The following is a 17,370-nucleotide window of genomic DNA, read 5'->3' as shown; positions in this document are numbered from 1 at the left end:
CTTGTCAGGAAGCGTAGGAGTAATTTTGGGATCACTCACTCATTTCATCTAGTCCAGTCTTGACTGTGCAACGAAGTCCCAAAGGTGGAGAACAGGGTTAAACAGAGCTTAGAGGGTTGTTAATATTGATTCCCACCGTACTGCTACGTCACTTCTGTGCAAAAAGATAAATGCTTCAAATCAGCAACTGCAGGAGAAAAGGGAGGCAAAAAGCAGGTGAAAGATGCTGAGGAAGGCTGAGTGAAGTCTGGCTCTTGTTTGGCAACATGAACTCTAGTCTTTTACACCACTGTGCTCTGTACACCCTGAGTCTGGCAGTGCTTGTAAGTAATTGCATGGGGGGCAAAAAAAGGCAAAAAGCTTTTACTTCTTTGCTTTTTAATAATTGTTCTTCTTTTGGTGTTTTTTTCTTGAAGCAGCTGGTCAGATGCAGCTTTACTTTTTTTTTTTTTGCATGAGCCTCTTTATTTGCTTTGGATTCCACTTAAACAAGATAAGATGCTGTAAGAAGTGTGAACAGTAGCAGAAGGGATCTCTGTATCAATGCATTTCACTGCTTCCTTACCACTCACTCACTAAGGAGAAACAACATAACTGGCAGAATCCCCCTTTTTTTTGATGTGTAGGCTTTGAAAGAAGAAAGTGGAGGAGAGCTCTGGCATCAGAGCAGCTGAGTTTTGATAGTTGTCTTAACTTTCACATAGTCTTATCAGTCACAATTCCATCTGCCTTGCTGGTGGCATTAATATGTGATCAGCTGGTAGCAACTGAGTTGAACCAGCAGGGATGCTTATGGCAGAGTTAGAAACAACCAAATCCATTGCAAATCCTGGAGATCTGGCTGATGTTTTGCTTTGGACAATGGTTAGTAAACCCTCATTCAGGATCATGCAGCTATCAGGAAAGGCCTTTGCAAAGGGAGGAGAGGATATTTTCTTTACCTTTGAGAGTAATTAACATCTTCAGCACCTTCCATTTGTGGCCCTTCTGCTATATTCTTTCTTTCTCTGAAGATGCATTTCATCAGCTTGGGTTTTGTGGGTCAAGAGAAATCAAACAGTGTAAAATGACTGGAAATACTTGATGTGAAGCTGTCAGTACTGGTGTCACCCATGTGACAAACTCCACTTTCCTTTAGTGGGAGAAGGTAAAGATGATTTTGATTAAGTAGAATATCAGGATGCAGTGCTAATACTTAAAAATTTTACTGAAGGTCTCTGTAGGAACCTTTCCCACTTACTTAAGAGAAATACCACTTGCTTCTATGAAGCTGGACTGGTTATAATGTCATTATGCACTGATTACAAATGAGTTTATGTGGAAGTGTACAGTAAATAATGTGTTGCTCATTTTATGAGAATATAGGATAGGTTAAAATCCTCTTACTTGATTGGAAAATGGTTAGAAATCAGCCATCTGCTTTTGTTGGTGGTGTAACTCGCATACTTTCCCCAGAAAGGCTGAACTCAACTTATGGAGGAGTTCTAAATGCTTAAGAGGCCAACTGTCAGCTTCCATAAACTGAGATTTTTTTTGGCTGTCATTGCTTGTATGATGCCTATGACAATGTGAAAAGATCTCTACCTCCTGGGGCTAAGGCAGTGGCTAGGCTCTGATCCATCCCCTCATAGTTACCTTCCTTTCACATACACCAAACTTCATTCAGCCTTGCACATGGGGTCTTCTTTTGCATTGCTGCCTTAAATTCATCCATGGCACTGCTGTCCACCAGTTTGGCAGGAAAACTGGCAGTAAATGGGAAAACTACCTCCTTCTAGGGCATACATGTGGGTTTTCAACTGCCAGGGTCCAAACTCCAGAACAGCAAAAGCCATGCAATCAATTAATTAATTCAGTATTCTCCAGCAGCCAGACAGCCCCAAGCTGACAGCCAATACACAATTCAAATGCTCTGCAGCTCCACAAGGAGAGGAAACACCATCTTGTTGGAATGGATCTGTCCTCTGAATGAACTGAAAGCCAGCTATTAATTTTCCAAATTCCCTTGAATATTAATCTTCCCTGGGTGGAACAAAACTGAGCCATATGCCAGCCACCTGTTCACCAGGCGAGTAGCACCCTGAGTTTATTTTCTGTTGTGTGTATCTGTGTCTTTTTATCTATATTCACACGTACAGAGCACCCTGGCTCCCGTGGCCGGGGCGGGCAGCTAAGAGGACGACGTCTCTGATGACAGCTGACATTCTGGGACTGGGAGCAATGGATGTTGCTGGCCAAGGCACATATTGTTTCTTCATAAAAAAAGAGATATGTGTGCTTTGGGAAGCACAGGCAGTGCACCCACAACAGTTGTGATGCACAACAGCCTGTTTCAGGTTCTGCTCTCTTGTGGCCAAGGTATTCCGGGTGCCCTCTAATTCCCTCGCGGTGTCCATGAAAGCACAAATCTAACCCAGGACTGAAACAACTGAAAGGTTTCTGCTGTTGGGGCACTGGATGACAATTTTTTTTCAATTATTTTTAATTATTTTTCTTTCACACTAGCATACCAAACAAAGCAATGCTTTGGAGCAGATGGGTTTGGTTTAGTTTTTGGTTTGTGGTTTGTTTATTTTTTACTCCCAAAGAAAGGAGTTTTGCCTCCCACCTTGTGTAAAGAAAGGCAGATGTCAGAAGAGAGAGAGCAAAGTCATTCCCTTTGGAGTGAAGAGCTCATTAAGACAGTTTTCAGTAGTTGTATGTGGTTTCAAGTTGCTGTTTCTTTGGAGGTTGGCACAGGCACATCTGTGCTGAGGAGCAAGGGGGCTCTGCAGCATGCCCTGCTGTGCTGGGCCTCTCACTGTTAAGAAAAGGAGCTTGTCCAGGTGCACTCCATCTCCCTGGGCTGAGATTTAGCAGGGGCTGAAGGGTGGAAATGAGTCCTGCATTCAAACCCAGGCCCTAGCCAAGAGCTTTTAAATAATGAACATAGCCAGAGAAATCTTACAAACTTTCTGTTAGGAAGCTCTCACTGCCATCTTCCAACAGCTATACTGATCCACTCAGTTGCCTTTGACAGGGGTCAGCTGACTCAATCTGCCCAAAGTATTCCAGCTTCTACAGAGATGGTGTCACCCTTTGACTGCTAAACCCCAAGCTGTTGTTCTGGGTCCTTAACCCAGCCATGTTAGTTGCAAAAGTGGGCCCAACCTCTTCTTGCTTGTGAACAGAAACTCCTCTCCTTGTAGGTTGCTGGAATAGTCCATCCCGAATGTGATTTTATGACAGAGCTGAAGAAAAAGGAGGCTGAGTGCCTGGAGGACCCAGAAGAGCATGGAAATACAACTCCAACAGGTATCCATGTGTGGGGAGTGAATTGTGTGAAAGAGAAGGAACACTCTAGCAGTCAGAATACACCCATGCTACCAAAGTGTACACCTCAGTGTTTAATTTGTAGTCCCACATCCCTGTTCTCTGATCAACTCCTTTTTCATCTTATCCTATCTCTTCCATTTCTTTCTATCAACACATTGAAATATGGATAGTTAAGCTGAGTGAATCCTCGTGTCCTTAACTTATTCTTTCCCCAACAGGATGCTCTTATGGTGTCATGCTTGTTATGTGGGAGTGTGCTCACCTTTAACAGGAAATTAAACTGGTGAAAGACCTGGAGAAAAAGTCTTATGGGGAGCAGATGAGGGAAGTAGGATTGTTTAGTCTCAGAAGAGGAGGCTGACAGGACACCTCATTGCTCTCTACAACTACCTGAAAGGAGGTTGTAGAGAGGTGGGGGTCAGTCTCTTCTTCCTAGTATCAAGTGATAGAATGAGAGGAAACATCCTTAAATTTTCCAGGGGAAGTTTGGATTGGATATTAGGAAAAAATTCTTTACTGAAAGAATGGTCAGGCACTGTGACAGGCTGCCCAGGGAGGTGGAGAAGCCACTGCCCATGGAGGTGTTTGAGAACCATGTAGATGTGGTGCTTTGGGACATGGTTTAACAGCCACGGTGGTGTTAGGTTGATGGCTGGGCTCGATGAGCTTAGAGGTCTTTTCCAACTGAAACAATTCTATGATAACACTTTAACAAGTATCTTGAACTGATCTTCCTTTCAGAACTGGGTCTCCCTCCCATTTCCACAATGTATTCTTGATTTATTGCATTATGTCTGAAACCCACCCTAGTTTAAAGATTAAATAGTCCTCTGGAGGTGTTTTTTCCTCACTACAGAATAGAAAATATGGCTAAGCTCTGTTTGTAAGACATGTAGGGTGTGGGGTGGTAAAGTTTACAGAGGTTTATTTCTTTTACTTTGCTCAAATGCAGTTATGCTTAGAAACATATCTCACTTTCTGTCTGAGGTTGCAAGAGATCTTGGGACAAATTACTGTGCTGGCCAGAGGCAGATGCTGGAGAGACTCTTGCCTTGCCGTGTCCAAACATCCTCTTTCACTTCATGAAGAAGCCAGGTGATACACTATCATGGTTCTGCTTTTATTGCTGTGTGGCATGCCTGGCTAGAGCTTATGTAGAAATGTAAGGTGAAGACAGAATATGGCAAGTTCCTGCTCTCTGCTTGCATCAGAGCAGCACTGCAAAGATTTTGGTAGGATATGAGAGAGCTTAGCAGCTCTCTTCACATTTTAAGCATTATCTATAACTGGATATAATCCTATACTTAGCCTATGATGAGGCCCTGAGCCAAAGAACACTGAAATCAATGCAGTGATTGCCAATGGTTCCCACAAGCCTTAGGATCAGCTTGTTCTGTGGGTTTTCTGCAGAGCTTGGGTATGGGTTGTCTAAGTCAGAACTTAAGCATGGAGCTTTATGAGATTTATGCTCTGATTAGTGTGGATTGAAATAAAAGGCAGAGGAATGAATCATGTCATTGTTCTTTAAACCAAGGCTGGACGTACAGAGAAGAATTTTCATCCTTGAAGTAGCATATGTGTTGGGTCAAATGTAAGATCATGCAGACTAATATGAATATGGCTAAGAGTAGACTGAAAGTCCTTAAAGAGGAAGCAGTCTTCCAGGAAAGACCTAGATTTGGCAGTTCCACAAGGAAAAGATACTGCAAAGCCCAACCTTCACCTCACCCAACACATGCTAGTTATAAACGAGGGATAAGGAAAATCCTTTTCATCTGGGCAAATTCATTTCCTGCCTTGGGATTCTCTTACTTATCCTTCATCTGCATCAAAAGTCTTGTTATGAAAACGTGCTGTCCTCACAGAAAAACCTGCTTATTCCAGCCTCTGATCTGCAAAGACAGGGTAAACCCCAAGGAAGGTGAGAATGAGGAAGGATGTATTAGAGGGATTGAGTGCTGAACAAGGCAGAAGTCTGATGGAGCAGTGCTTTCCAGTCTGCTTCAAAGGCCTTCCTTGTCCCTGATATGATTTCTTCCTTACCACCTCTACCTCTGTCACCTTGGTTTATTAACTGTCTCACAATATTTGCCTCCAGATAAAGTGAAATGTTTTGTATAGAATCCTAGAATGTTTGAGGTTATTATCTGACTGCCAAATATACATCTGAAAATGTCCTAGCAACTGTGTAAGATGGGAATGGAATGGAATGGAATGGAATGGAATGGAATGGAATGGAATGGAATGGAATGGAATAGAATAGAATAGAATAGAATAGAATAGAATAGAATAGAATAGAATAGAATAGAGTGGAGTGGAGTGGAGTGGAGTGGAGTGGAGTGGAGTGGAGTGGAGTGGAATGGAGTGGAGTAGAATACAATATCATCCTGTCCTCCTGGCATAACCTTCATGCCATCAAGAGCTGTTCTTCTGATTTTTCTTTCCTGTTCTTTGTCTCCTCATTAAAAAACAAACATGCAAACAAAAAACCATAAAAGTGCTTCTATTTCAGCTGGGACAGTAAAAAGGAATTGCACGAAGAAAGGCTGGTCTGACCCATTCCCTCCCTACCATATTGCTTGTCCACTAGAAGATGAGATTCCACTTGAAGAAGTAAGTTCAATTAAATAAATGCATGTGAGTGGTGTGCTGAGATTATAGGATTCCCTTCTATTCCTGAAGAACACTGCAGAGGGAAACCCACCTGAGGCTGGATTTTCTCACCCAGTCTGGAATGCAATTCATATTTCAGTCTAGTCACTTATTTTGGTGAACTACAAAGGATGTTTTATTAATCAGGTGCAAGAGTTTAATGAAAATAAAACCACCATACAATTGTGCAGGTCTGCTGAGCTTGCTCACAGGTGTAACAGCTAGAGATATATCATGACTTGGCCACAAAATACTGTGGTGGTTTTAGCCTATGCCTTTAAAATTTATCTGCAGGTTTGCTTTTAAATACAGCTTCATTTGCTTCTAACTGAGTTGGTCTGCCTCAAGTTAATGCTGGGGGAAACTTCAACCCATCACATATATGAATTAAGATATTTCAGTTAAGTCAGCAAGATAGAATAGAATAGAATAGAGTAGACCAGACCAGGTTGGAAGAGACATTCAAGATCATCACATCCAACCTATCATCCCACACCATCTAATCAACTAAAACATGCAACCAAGCACCCCATCCAGTCTCCTCCTAAACACCTCCAATGATGGTGACTCCACCACCTCCCCAGGCAGCCCATTCCAATGGGCAATCACTCTCTCTATGTAGAATTTCTTCCTAACATCCAGTCTAAGCCTCCCATGGTGCAGCTTGAGACTGTGTCCTCTTGTTCTGGTGCTGGTTGCCTGGGAGAAGAGACCAGCCCCCACCTGCCTACAACCTCCCTTCAGGTAGTTGTAGAGAGCAAGAAGGTCTCCCCTGAGCCTCCTCCAGGCTAAGCAACCCCAGCTCCCTCAACCTCTCCTCATAGGGCTTGTGTTCCAAACCCCTCACCAACTTTGTTGCCCTTCTCTGGACATGTTCCAGCAAGTCAACATCCTTCCTAAACTGAGGGGCCCAGAACTGGACACAGGACTCAAGGTGTGGCCTAACCAGTGCATAATTTTGTGTCGTCACAGCATCAGTACAGCAAATGTGCTGGTACAGCACCCCCGTCCCAAACTCACCAAAACCTAATGGCAAGAGGGGTTCCTGATTTCTCATTCTGTCTTGCCTAAAAGATCTCATTTAACAAGGCAGAAATGAAGTTTCAGAATCTGTATCCTTGCAATGCAGATCAGAATTTAACATATTCTCCAGCTAGGTTTGTATTTAGAAGTGGCATATACAGGGAAAATACAGTGCATGATTTCTAACAACATGCTCTAGGGATGTGCTTAGCTGCTTCTGACTCCTCTTCCAGAGAAAAGAAGCAAGTCAAAATCCTAGATCACATTTTAATGAAAAATACCAAACCCATGAAAATGATCATGGTTGCACAAAGACTCTTTTGTGATTGGGTTTTTCCCTCTTATTAGCTGCTGTGGAGAAAATGAGGAGTAGCTCAGTGAAAAGAATCTGAAGAAATATACACTAAGTTAGAACTGATAGAAAGGACGTAGAAATCACTTTAAGTGATTAAAAGTTAGTTTCTAGTCTAACTTTAGAGTTCCATTCTTCCTCTCTAGAGGCTGAACACTGCACTTTTGTCTTTATTTGTGGAAGTTAGATGAATATTATCTCTTTGTTTGTTTGTTCACTATAGAGAGAATGAAAACTCCATTTATACTGCAGCTGATGAACTTTCAAGTTGATTCAACTAGCTGAAGAGAATTCACCTTACATTAGCACAGGGAATTTCTCTTGTCTTCCCATTTTTCTACTAACTAGTATCACACTCTTTAATTCAAACTTCCTTTCTAACCTCTAATCTGCAGTACCTGCTGCTCTGCACAAAACAAACACACTGAAACACAACCCTTCTCTTTCCTTCTTCTATTGCTTCCTTAGGTCTCTGCTGTAAAAATAAAAACAATCTAAATGAGTCTGTGATTTTTTTTGTAGTGCCAGCCCACATTTTGACTCAAAGTAAACTCCTTGGTTGTAGGTTCATCCACTTAAGGAATTGATTATTTTCTGTGGGTTTTCATCTCTGTTTTGTAAGTGGGGTTTGCCAACTAAGGTCAGCCTAGCACAGCTCTGATGTGGTGCCTTCCAGACTTAGTGGCTAGCTTTGGAGTTCTGAGGAACTTCTCTGGGCTCTGTGTGGAATTGTGCATAGTTAGGTACATGGGTCATCACAACTCCTCCACCAGACAGAATAGGCCACCATGCATGGCTTCCACATCATTTAGCTTCATCAGCCTCAACAAATTGTTGTGTGAGTCTAAACTAAACACTACACAGTGCCTCTATATAAGTGCTTTGGTCAGGACTGGGTGAACACTTTTCAAGGATGCTTCTTGTTTCCCCCCACTCACTGCATTTACACCCAGGACTGTTCTTAGAAAGCATTCATTTGGCTTCCTATGGATTAAACTAATCTGGAAGACAAATGCAGGGTGCACCTTGTATGCTTTGATCCATAATATAAATTCAACCCCTGGAGTTAGACCATAGCTAGTCTGAAATGGACACAATGTGGATGTAGCATCCTCAGCAGCAAAGATTTCACTCTGCTAAATCAGACCTGTGGGCCTGCAGCTGTTCAGGCAGGTGCAGTGACAGAACATTTTTTCCTGCTGACAGAAAGTGATAAAATCTCCTCTTAGAGTGAGTTAGATTGACTTCTGGGAGTGCTTGTTTCCTTTGATTAACTAGAAAAGAAACAAAATAAGCAGAAACAGGATTGTGTTGGCAATTAAACAGTGCAGTCCTGTGGCCATGCTCCCACACTGCTGACTTTACCACAGACTCAGCTGCTCAGACAGTTTTTAAACACCTAAAATAAATGAAACAGATCCTACCCAACGTCAGCCTTGTAATGCCTTAAGTTAAGGTTCAAAACAGGTACCTGCCCTTCTCCACTGTGAACTGTAGTAGTGCACTGCATATTTGCATAGATTTTAGGATATAAAAGCATTGATATAGGACTCAAGAGACAGATTACATTAGATGGAAGAGGGAAAATTGTAGCCTAGAGTTTATTCATTCTATTTTCCCCTTCTGTGTGTGATAGTTGAAGCCAGTTTGTCCTCACTTAGAGATCATGTCTGATAGTGGTGACATTTAAATTGGAATGGATTTTGACTGACATTTTGACTAAGAAAGGATTGAGTTTGTCAGTGAGAAAAAACAAAAGCAGGAAAAAAAAAGAACCCAACACCCACAACACAATAAAAATGGAAAAGAATGGAAGGCAAAATTGTAAGTAAGGAAGCAGGGTGAAGGAAAGTGAAGGAAAGGCTGATAGGATTCTGTATTCATCATACAGCCAGCTGCCAGCAGGATTGTCCAGCTGCTGGTGTGAAGAAAACACAGTATAAAATGCAGTGCCTGTACAAACACATAAAGGCTTTCACAATGCCTTTGTGGAAGTCTAGCTTGGGGTTTTGTGGGTTTAGGGTTGAACTTGACACCATCCTGGTCAGCAGATGTTTCTTTATCAGACTGTATCCGCATAGCCATGGAAAGGTCACAGGATCACACAGGCTCACAGGATCTCAGGGGTTGGAAGGGACCCAAAGAGATCATCAAGTCCAACCCCACTGACAGAGCAGGACCACACAATCTAGCTCAGCTCACAGAGGAACACATCCAGACAGGCCTTGAATGTATCCAGAGGAGATTCCACAACCTCTCTGGGCTTACAGCAAAGAAGTTCCCCCTTGTGTAGAGGTGGAACCTGCTGTGTTGCAACTTATATCCATTGCTCCTTGTCCTATCACAGGGAGCAAGTGAGGGCTTCACAAAAGAAATGTGATGAGTGACTTCAGTCAAATTTTATGGGATGAAAAGTGTGTGTGTGGGGAAGGCAGTCAGGGATGTGAACAGATTGGAAGCACCAAGCAAAGCAAAACTGCCAGAATCTGTAAACCTTGAGCTGCAAGTTATGTGACAAAACAATTATCTTTGTTTTGTTTTTACAGCACTCCTACTTTTCGACTATAAAGATCATTTACACTGTAGGATACAGTGTATCCATCACCTCACTCATCATTGCTGTGACAGTTCTTATTGCATTCAGGTGTGTAAAGTTATCCTCCAAACTGAACTCTTTTCTTTGCAGTTCATTCGAAAGGAGGTCCTAGCGAGGTGGGGGGCTGATCTCTTCAAGTGAGAGGACAAGAGGAAATGGCCTCAAGTTTCAGCAGGGGAAGTGGTGGAGTTACCATCCCTGGAGGGATTTAAAAGATGTGTAGATGCAGCACTGAGAGACATGGGTCAGTGGTGGGCTTGGCAGTGTTGGGCTCCGTGGTCTTCAGGGTTTTTTCCAACCTAAATGATTCTATTGTTCTATGATCACCATGACACCACCTAACAAGGAAGGGGATTGAAGTGCAGACTGTGAGTGAAATGTCTTACATGAGGAAGTTTTCTGTCTCTGCCTGCCAGCACAGAGAACTCAGTGGATTTGAGTGCTCTTCCTCTATGTGTCTGGAAGAACCTGAGATGAAACAAGGGCTTTTGGCATATTGTGATTACTGCCAGCTTAATTCCATTACTTACCTCAGAAAGACCTCTCTTATTGTCTTGCAGGAGGCTTCGCTGTCCCAGAAATTACATCCATGTACAGCTCTTTTTTACTTTTATCTTAAAAGCTATTGCCATTTTCATTAAGGATGCTGTCCTTTTCCAAGAGGAAGACATTGACCACTGCAGCTTCTCCACAGTAAGTACATGAGAAGCAGAATATTGTGGTACTTGGTGCCACGGTCTAGTCATGAGGTCTGTGGTGACAGGTTGGACTTGATGATCTTTGAGGTCTCTTCCAACCTTGGTGACACTGTGATACTTGATGGGTTTGCATTCCATCTATGTATAGCTTCACTTTTCATGGTTCTTTGTCACTACATATTGGTTTTGAACCTTCTAACCTGCTAATGAAAATCCTGTAATTCTTCTATTCATTAGGTTTTACTTCCATAGTTGTGTACCTCAGCCCCTTCTCTGAATGTATCTGCTTGTGATCCTGTACTGCTCTAAATCAGATATAGATTTTTATAACCTGAAGTCTAATACTGAAGAGCTCTGAGTGCTTCATAACACAACCTTTAAAAGATGTTTCTTCTAGTAATGCTGGATTTAATATGCTGACTGGGAGCTCTGAACTGTAAATCACAAGACATGCAAGGTACTAAGAAATCAGTGTTTTGCTTTGACCCAACCACAAATATTGCCACCAGGACAATGATTTTCACAACTGAGATTCTGCTGCACTGCTCATGGCCACACAAAAATGTGAAGCTGAGCATAAGGGGAAATGTGAGTCCTTGGACATCTTTTAAATGGCTATGGAGCATTTGACTCTGCTCATGCAAGGTACACTGAAGGCAGTGCATTTGTGGGAGAAATAGCTTACTTGAGAGCCCAAGCTATGTTTCTAACTTAGAGATAAAAAGCAAAATTACACTCAAGATTCCAAGGTATTATGATGGTTAAAGCCTCACTATTCAGAAAGCCATAATGCCTTTGAAGCTCTCTCTTTACACATGCAGGTAATTGTGAGATCTTGTTCTTTGTAGATCTCAGCCAAAACTACAAATGCCTACTACATCTGCAAATCAAACACATGTAGCCACAAGTAAGGCCTAAAATGTGTCTTTTCCTGTTCCCTAGACTGAATGCAAGATCTCAGTTGTTTTCTGTTACTACTTCATGATGACCAATTTCATGTGGCTGCTAGTAGAGGCTCTTTACCTAAACTGCCTACTGCTTTCATCCCTTTCTCATGGAAGAAGGTATTTTTGGTGGCTTGTTCTCTTTGGCTGGGGTAAGTAAGGGTTTTACATGACATTAATAAAAGGCAAGATAGTAGACAAGGTGGGGGGTGGTCTCTTCTCCAAGGCAACCAGTGGCAGAACAAGAGGACACAGTCTCAAGCTGTGCCAGGGGGAGTTTAGGCTGGAGGTGAGGAGAAAGTTCTTCACAGAAAGAGTAATTGCCATTGGAATGTGCTGCCCAGGGAGGTGGTGGAGTCACCATCCCTGGAGGTGTACAAAAAAGGATTGGATGTGGCACTTGAAGCCACTACTGAGTCATGAGATGTTGGGTGACAGGTTGAACTTGATGATCTCTGAGGTCTTTTCCAACCTGGTTGATTCTGTGATTACCCATCCCATTACATATACTGGTAGTCTTCATGTTAGTAAGAGGTTGTAAGTTCAGACCTCTGTGGCAGAACTATGTAATGTGCAAAGCTGCTTCTGTGTCCCTTTATGTCTTCATAATGATGAATGGCCAGCAAACAGTCAGTGTCATGACTTGTGTCATTCCATCATGGGTGTTAGGGGATTTCCTTTTAGGCTTATCCTGTGAGCTTAAAGGTTAAAGCAATCCCTGCTAGAGGAACAGGCCAGAAAGGGTAATTTCAGTTCTGAAACTGAATGTTCTAGATCATCATGGCAGGGTTTCAGTGGAGAAGATGTGGATTAATTGATGAAACTAGGCAATCACAGTTTGTGTTTGTCTGACAGGGTTCCCAACAGTTTTCACTCTTATATGGATATTAGCAAAACTCTACTTTGAAGACACGGCGTAAGTTATTGTTGCCTGCATTATTCTATCACCTTGAGTTATAATTGTTTTATTGCAGTGATTACACATATACCTTTTTATACACTTCCTACTATTTTCTCAGATGCTGGGATATTAATCAAGACTCTCCTTACTGGTGGCTGATCAAAGGACCTATTATAATTTCTGTTGGGGTAGGTACTTCTGAGTTCGACAACATTAAGCAGAAGGAGAAAAAGACAGACTTAAATTTGGATTGGGTCACTCTTTGCTAGGATGTTGTTTGAAGTAAGGAAGAGGGATGGTCTGCAACATGAAAATATGCAGACATAAGGCTGTGACAAATTGCAGTTGTACATAATTTGCTTGCAATTCAGAACGGTCCCTAGCTAGCCTGGGAGCAGAGGTAATGCTCCTCACTTCAATTTGGAGTTACCAAGGGGAATGATGCACTTTTGGTATGTGATCCATCTGACTTGTAGTAGATGTTTACCTTTGGAGGATATGACATGTCCAGAGCGTTACCTGAGGCTCCACTGACTATACTGGCTGGCTCTCTATTGACTGCAAAAGGAGAACAGGATGAGAGCTCAGATGCATGCCTCTCAGTGTAGATACCCATATTTAGTCAGACAAATCCTACTAATATCTAAAAATACTGGTCAGAATTGAATCTAATAACCACCTCACAAGTGAAGGGCAATTTCATGAGCTACAAAAAAACCCTAACAAAACAATAAACCACACAAACTTTGACAGAAAAAGGTTTGCTTAACAAAGTCAGATTCACAGGTTTTCATCTTCAGCTCTTTCCTTAAGAAAAGCAATAGATTTAGATGCTTGAATGCTGCCAACAGAAATGCCATAAAGTAAGAATCATCACAGAATCACCAAGGTTGGAAGAGACCTCAAAGGTCATCAAGTCCAACCTGTCACCACAGACCTCATGATTAAACCACGGTATCAAGTGCCAAGTCCAATCCCCTCCTGAACCCCTCCAGGGATGGTGACTCCACCACCTCCCTGGGCAGCACATTCCAATGGCTAACAACTCTCTCTGGGAAGAACTTTCTCCTCACCTCCAGCTTAAACTTCCCCTGGCGCAGCTTGAGACTGTGTCCTCTTGTTCTGGTGCTAGTTGCCTGGGAGGAGAGACCAACCCCCACCTGGCTACAACCTCCCTTCAGGTAGTTGCAGAGAGCAATAAAGTCTCCCCTGAGCCTCCTCTTCCCCAGGCTAAACAACCCCAGCTCCCTCAGCCTCTCCTTGTAGGGCATGTGCTCAAGGCCTCTCACCAGCCTCATTGCCCTTCTAATTCATTGGTTTGGTGTCATTGAAAGTGCACAAACTGCATAATAACTGAAGCAGATTTTCATTGCAAGGTTTACATCAACAAATAACCTTTCCTTTTTCTTGTCTTCTTTTTTTCTTACCCTCCCCCCCCCCCCCCCCCCAAATGTCATGAACAGGTCAATTTTGTCCTATTTATCAACATCATCAGAATTCTGCTGAAAAAGTTGGACCCTAGACAAATCAACTTCAATAACTCTTCTCAATACAGGTAGTGTGTGGAATAGTCATTTATTGCTAAAATAATATGATTTCCATAATGAAAACTTCTGTGGTCTTTTTCAAACTGAGAAGCACTTGCCCAGTGTCACAGAGCAGCTTGGTTTGGCTGGCATGAAATTCCTACCTTTATGCCCAAGGAAACTAGTCAAAGGATGAAACTCTCTTAGTATTTGCTATCTAAATATGATGGATTTGGATCAGTTCAGATGTTTGCCTTCCAATTGCAGTCAATGGGATACTGGGCAAACATTCACTGAATCTATAGGAGATCTCTTATTTTGGGGCAGGGTAAATTACTCTCTAGAGATGCCTCTTCCTGTACATGGACCATAAAGGGAACCTGAATGTTACCTTCTTTATATTTAGTTACAGATAAGTGTCAATTTTACAATGGCTCTGATGGGAGAGCCTACTCCTTTGTGTTTTACTCAACTGTGATCTCCCTCAGAAAGATGAAACACCAAAATATCATGAGAAAAGCCATGCACATGGTATTGCAAATGAAGCAATGAGCAGGAGAAATCTCTTTCCAGCTTGTTTTTCGTTATACTTTCTGCCCACCACTGTAATCCCAGGAGATATGAACTTCACCTGGAGATGTTTAGCTCCTCTTTCTAACTTCTTTTTCATTACTGTGCCATACTACATGCATTAGTCCATACTCAGGGAAATAATGCTAACTTATTTCTTTTCATGTCCTGTGCTAGGCGTCTCTCAAGGTCAACTCTGCTCCTAATTCCATTATTTGGAACCCATTATATTGTCTTCAACTTCCTTCCTGAGTACACCAGTCTAGGGGTTCGGCTTTACTTGGAGCTCTGCATTGGATCTTTTCAGGTACAGTGACCACAAAGGCTTCAGTTGCATGCTAGTAGAATTTCTGGTTTAATCCAATGACCACAGGACAATTAGCATGGCTTCTAATAAATCACTGGATCCAGAAACTAGTGTCTCCTCAGGGAATTCATGGGTCTTTGCTGATTTACAATACCTGAAGACCACTGGGGCAGGCTGCCCAGGGAGGTTGTGGAGTCTCCTCCTCTGGAGACATTGAAAACCTGCCTGGAGGTGATCCTTTGCATCCTGGTCTGGGTGAAGCTGTTTTAGCATTGGGGTTGGACTTGATGATTTCCAGAGGTCCCTTCCAACCCCCTCACCAGTCTGTGGTTCTGTGAAGATGTGACCTGCTTTGTTGTGAAGGTGATACCTACCTGGTTCATCATCTGGCTGATTAACACTGTTGTAGATACATACAGCATTTTCCAGTTTCTACCCACCCTCCAGCCTACAGAGGTATGCATCAATTGATATGCACAGGAGCATCATGAAGTCAGTGCAAGTGGCTTTCTCAAACCATCCTATGACTATGAATTTTATTTCATGTTTTTATTTGTTCTTTTCCAGGGGTTTATTGTAGCAGTTCTCTACTGTTTCCTGAACCAAGAGGTAAGAAAAATGTGTCCTGCGTAGCAGTAGCAAATAATCAGTTTCATCCAAGCAGATAACAAAATCTTCTGGGTTGTTAGGTTGTCTGTTACCCTGGGAATCAACGAAGATGATTTCGATTTCAATTATCTCCATGGGAATGAAGCCATCTAGTGGAGAAAGGAGCTTGTGCACACATAATCTTTAGGAACACGATGCTCGGTGGAGTCATAAAACAAGTCCTTACATCTTGAAAGGAAGACTGTGGCTCATTTAGTCTCTTAAATATGGGAGACTAACTCTGAGCTAAGATGTTTTAGGAGTTTTCATCAGTGCAGAGGGGTGGGCATGCTGAGACAGGCCAGATGAGAGGCTGAGGGAGCTGGGGTTGCTTAGCCTGGAGAAGAGGAGGCTCAGGGGAGACCTTCTTGCTCTCTACAACTACCTGAAGGGAGGTACTTCCTAAACATTGGAGGTGTTTAGGAAGAGACTTAATGGGATGCTTGGTGCCATGGTTTAGTTGATTAGATGGTGTTGGATGATAGGTTGGAATCAGTGATCTCAAAGGCCTTTTCCAAACTGGTCTGGCCTGGTCTGGTCTATTCCATTCCATTCCATTCCATTCCATTCCATTCCATTCCATTCCATTCCATTCCATTCCATTCCATTCCATTCTACTCTACTCTACTCTACTCTACTCTACTCTACTCTACTCTACTCTACTCTACTCCACTCTACTCTACTCCTAAACATTCTCTGGAGGACTATACTTCTCTACCACCCGAGAGGAACTAACTTGGGCTGAGCTATCTAAATTTGCCCCTCTCCAGCTACTATTTCTGTCTTTCCACTTTCCCACTGGTCTACTCCCAAACAGTACTGGACCACAAACTAGCATTCTCCTTTCTTTTCAAGGTGCAAACAGAAATTGGCCGGAGGTGGCACGGTAAGAGATACAGACTCATGCGAGTGTGGAGGAGGACGAGATGGACTATGCCGTCTAGTTCAGGAGTAAAAATGACCACATCTGTGTGCTAAAGATGCCCTCAAGATCTGGATTTATTACAGATGAAAGCCTGATTAGGAAAAAAACAAAACCAAACAACAAAGGAGTCACAAGACCCCACCAAATGATTGGAGTTGATACTGAGCAAATAGGAGGAGGATTCAATTCTGCAGCACCTCTGCCCACTGGACGTCCTTTGAAGGTTATGATATCAGAAGACATGATTCCAACTCTTTAGTTAGAATGTTGGTGGCAATGATGACTGTGCATGGCATATTAAAGTTACATTTTTAGCAAGTTCCATTTCAAACATAAAATGTTAAGTCAAATTTGCCAACACAAGCACTTCAGTTACTCAGGAAAGGCACTGAATTGACTATAGATAAATATGAAGTGTTAATTACCAACACAAGCACTTCAGTTACTCAGGAAAGGCATTGAATTGAATTTAGATATTTTTTTACCACTCTTAACACTACCTTAGGACCACATGCACTCTTATCACATGAGATTGGGTTTCTGTAAGTTCTCATCTGTCACATGCAAAGTTTGATAAAAGAAGTATGAAAAGTGTGAGTAGCAGAAACTCCTTAACCTTTGAAGAATAAATCTGGCTAAGTGTGAGTTACTTTCACTTGGAGTCAGGCCAGAGCAATGGAAAATTGACCTGAAGATAGAGAACCATTCCCAAGGTGTACAAGTTGCAGCAGGGTGCACATTGCAATGAGTAAAGAGAGAGCTACCATAGAGATTCCAGGCATGGTGGCTGAGCTGATCTCACTGCAGGCTGCTGAAGAAATGGAGAGATCAGCAGTTTTAGGTGCAGCTGCCAGGTTTCTGCTAGCTTAGGTGCAATTCCAGTCACTCTGACTTGGCTTTTATGTTGTATCAC

At 42.4% G+C, this 17,370-nt stretch overlaps 1 protein-coding gene across 1 annotated transcript; it reads left to right on the top strand.

Annotated features, from left to right (window-relative positions):
- The first annotated feature begins 266 nt into the window (after positions 1-266).
- GHRHR (growth hormone releasing hormone receptor) lies at positions 267-16,510 on the top strand. The gene is made up of 13 exons (XM_068146428.1): positions 267-323; positions 3,189-3,294; positions 4,303-4,410; positions 5,828-5,928; positions 9,889-9,986; positions 10,499-10,631; positions 11,579-11,732; positions 12,436-12,496; positions 12,600-12,669; positions 13,945-14,036; positions 14,755-14,884; positions 15,452-15,493; positions 16,388-16,510. Exons 1-13 carry the CDS (start codon positions 267-269, stop codon positions 16,508-16,510), a joined length of 1,275 nt encoding a protein of 424 aa, XP_068002529.1.
- Positions 16,511-17,370: the final 860 nt, after the last annotated feature.

This window comes from Melanerpes formicivorus, unplaced genomic scaffold (assembly GCF_026170545.1).
Source record: "Melanerpes formicivorus ecotype bairdi unplaced genomic scaffold, bMelFor1.0.p_v2 SCAF_13, whole genome shotgun sequence".
Lineage (NCBI taxonomy): Eukaryota > Metazoa > Chordata > Aves > Piciformes > Picidae > Melanerpes > Melanerpes formicivorus.
Note: the sequence above shows the minus strand (reverse complement) of the source record. Positions and strands in the feature narration are given on the sequence as shown.

What these genes read in the sequence shown, in the direction of transcription:
- GHRHR (XM_068146428.1), top strand. Translation starts at nt 267, where the DNA reads ATGAACTCTAGTCTTTTACACCACTGTGCTCTGTACACCCTGAGTCTG. An exon ending in CCCTGAGTCTGGCAGTGCTT is followed by an intron (nt 324 to 3,188) that starts GTAAGTAATTGC and finishes CTCTCCTTGTAG; the next exon opens with GTTGCTGGAATAGTCCATCC. An exon ending in CTATTATAATTTCTGTTGGG is followed by an intron (nt 12,670 to 13,944) that starts GTAGGTACTTCT and finishes TGTCATGAACAG; the next exon opens with GTCAATTTTGTCCTATTTAT.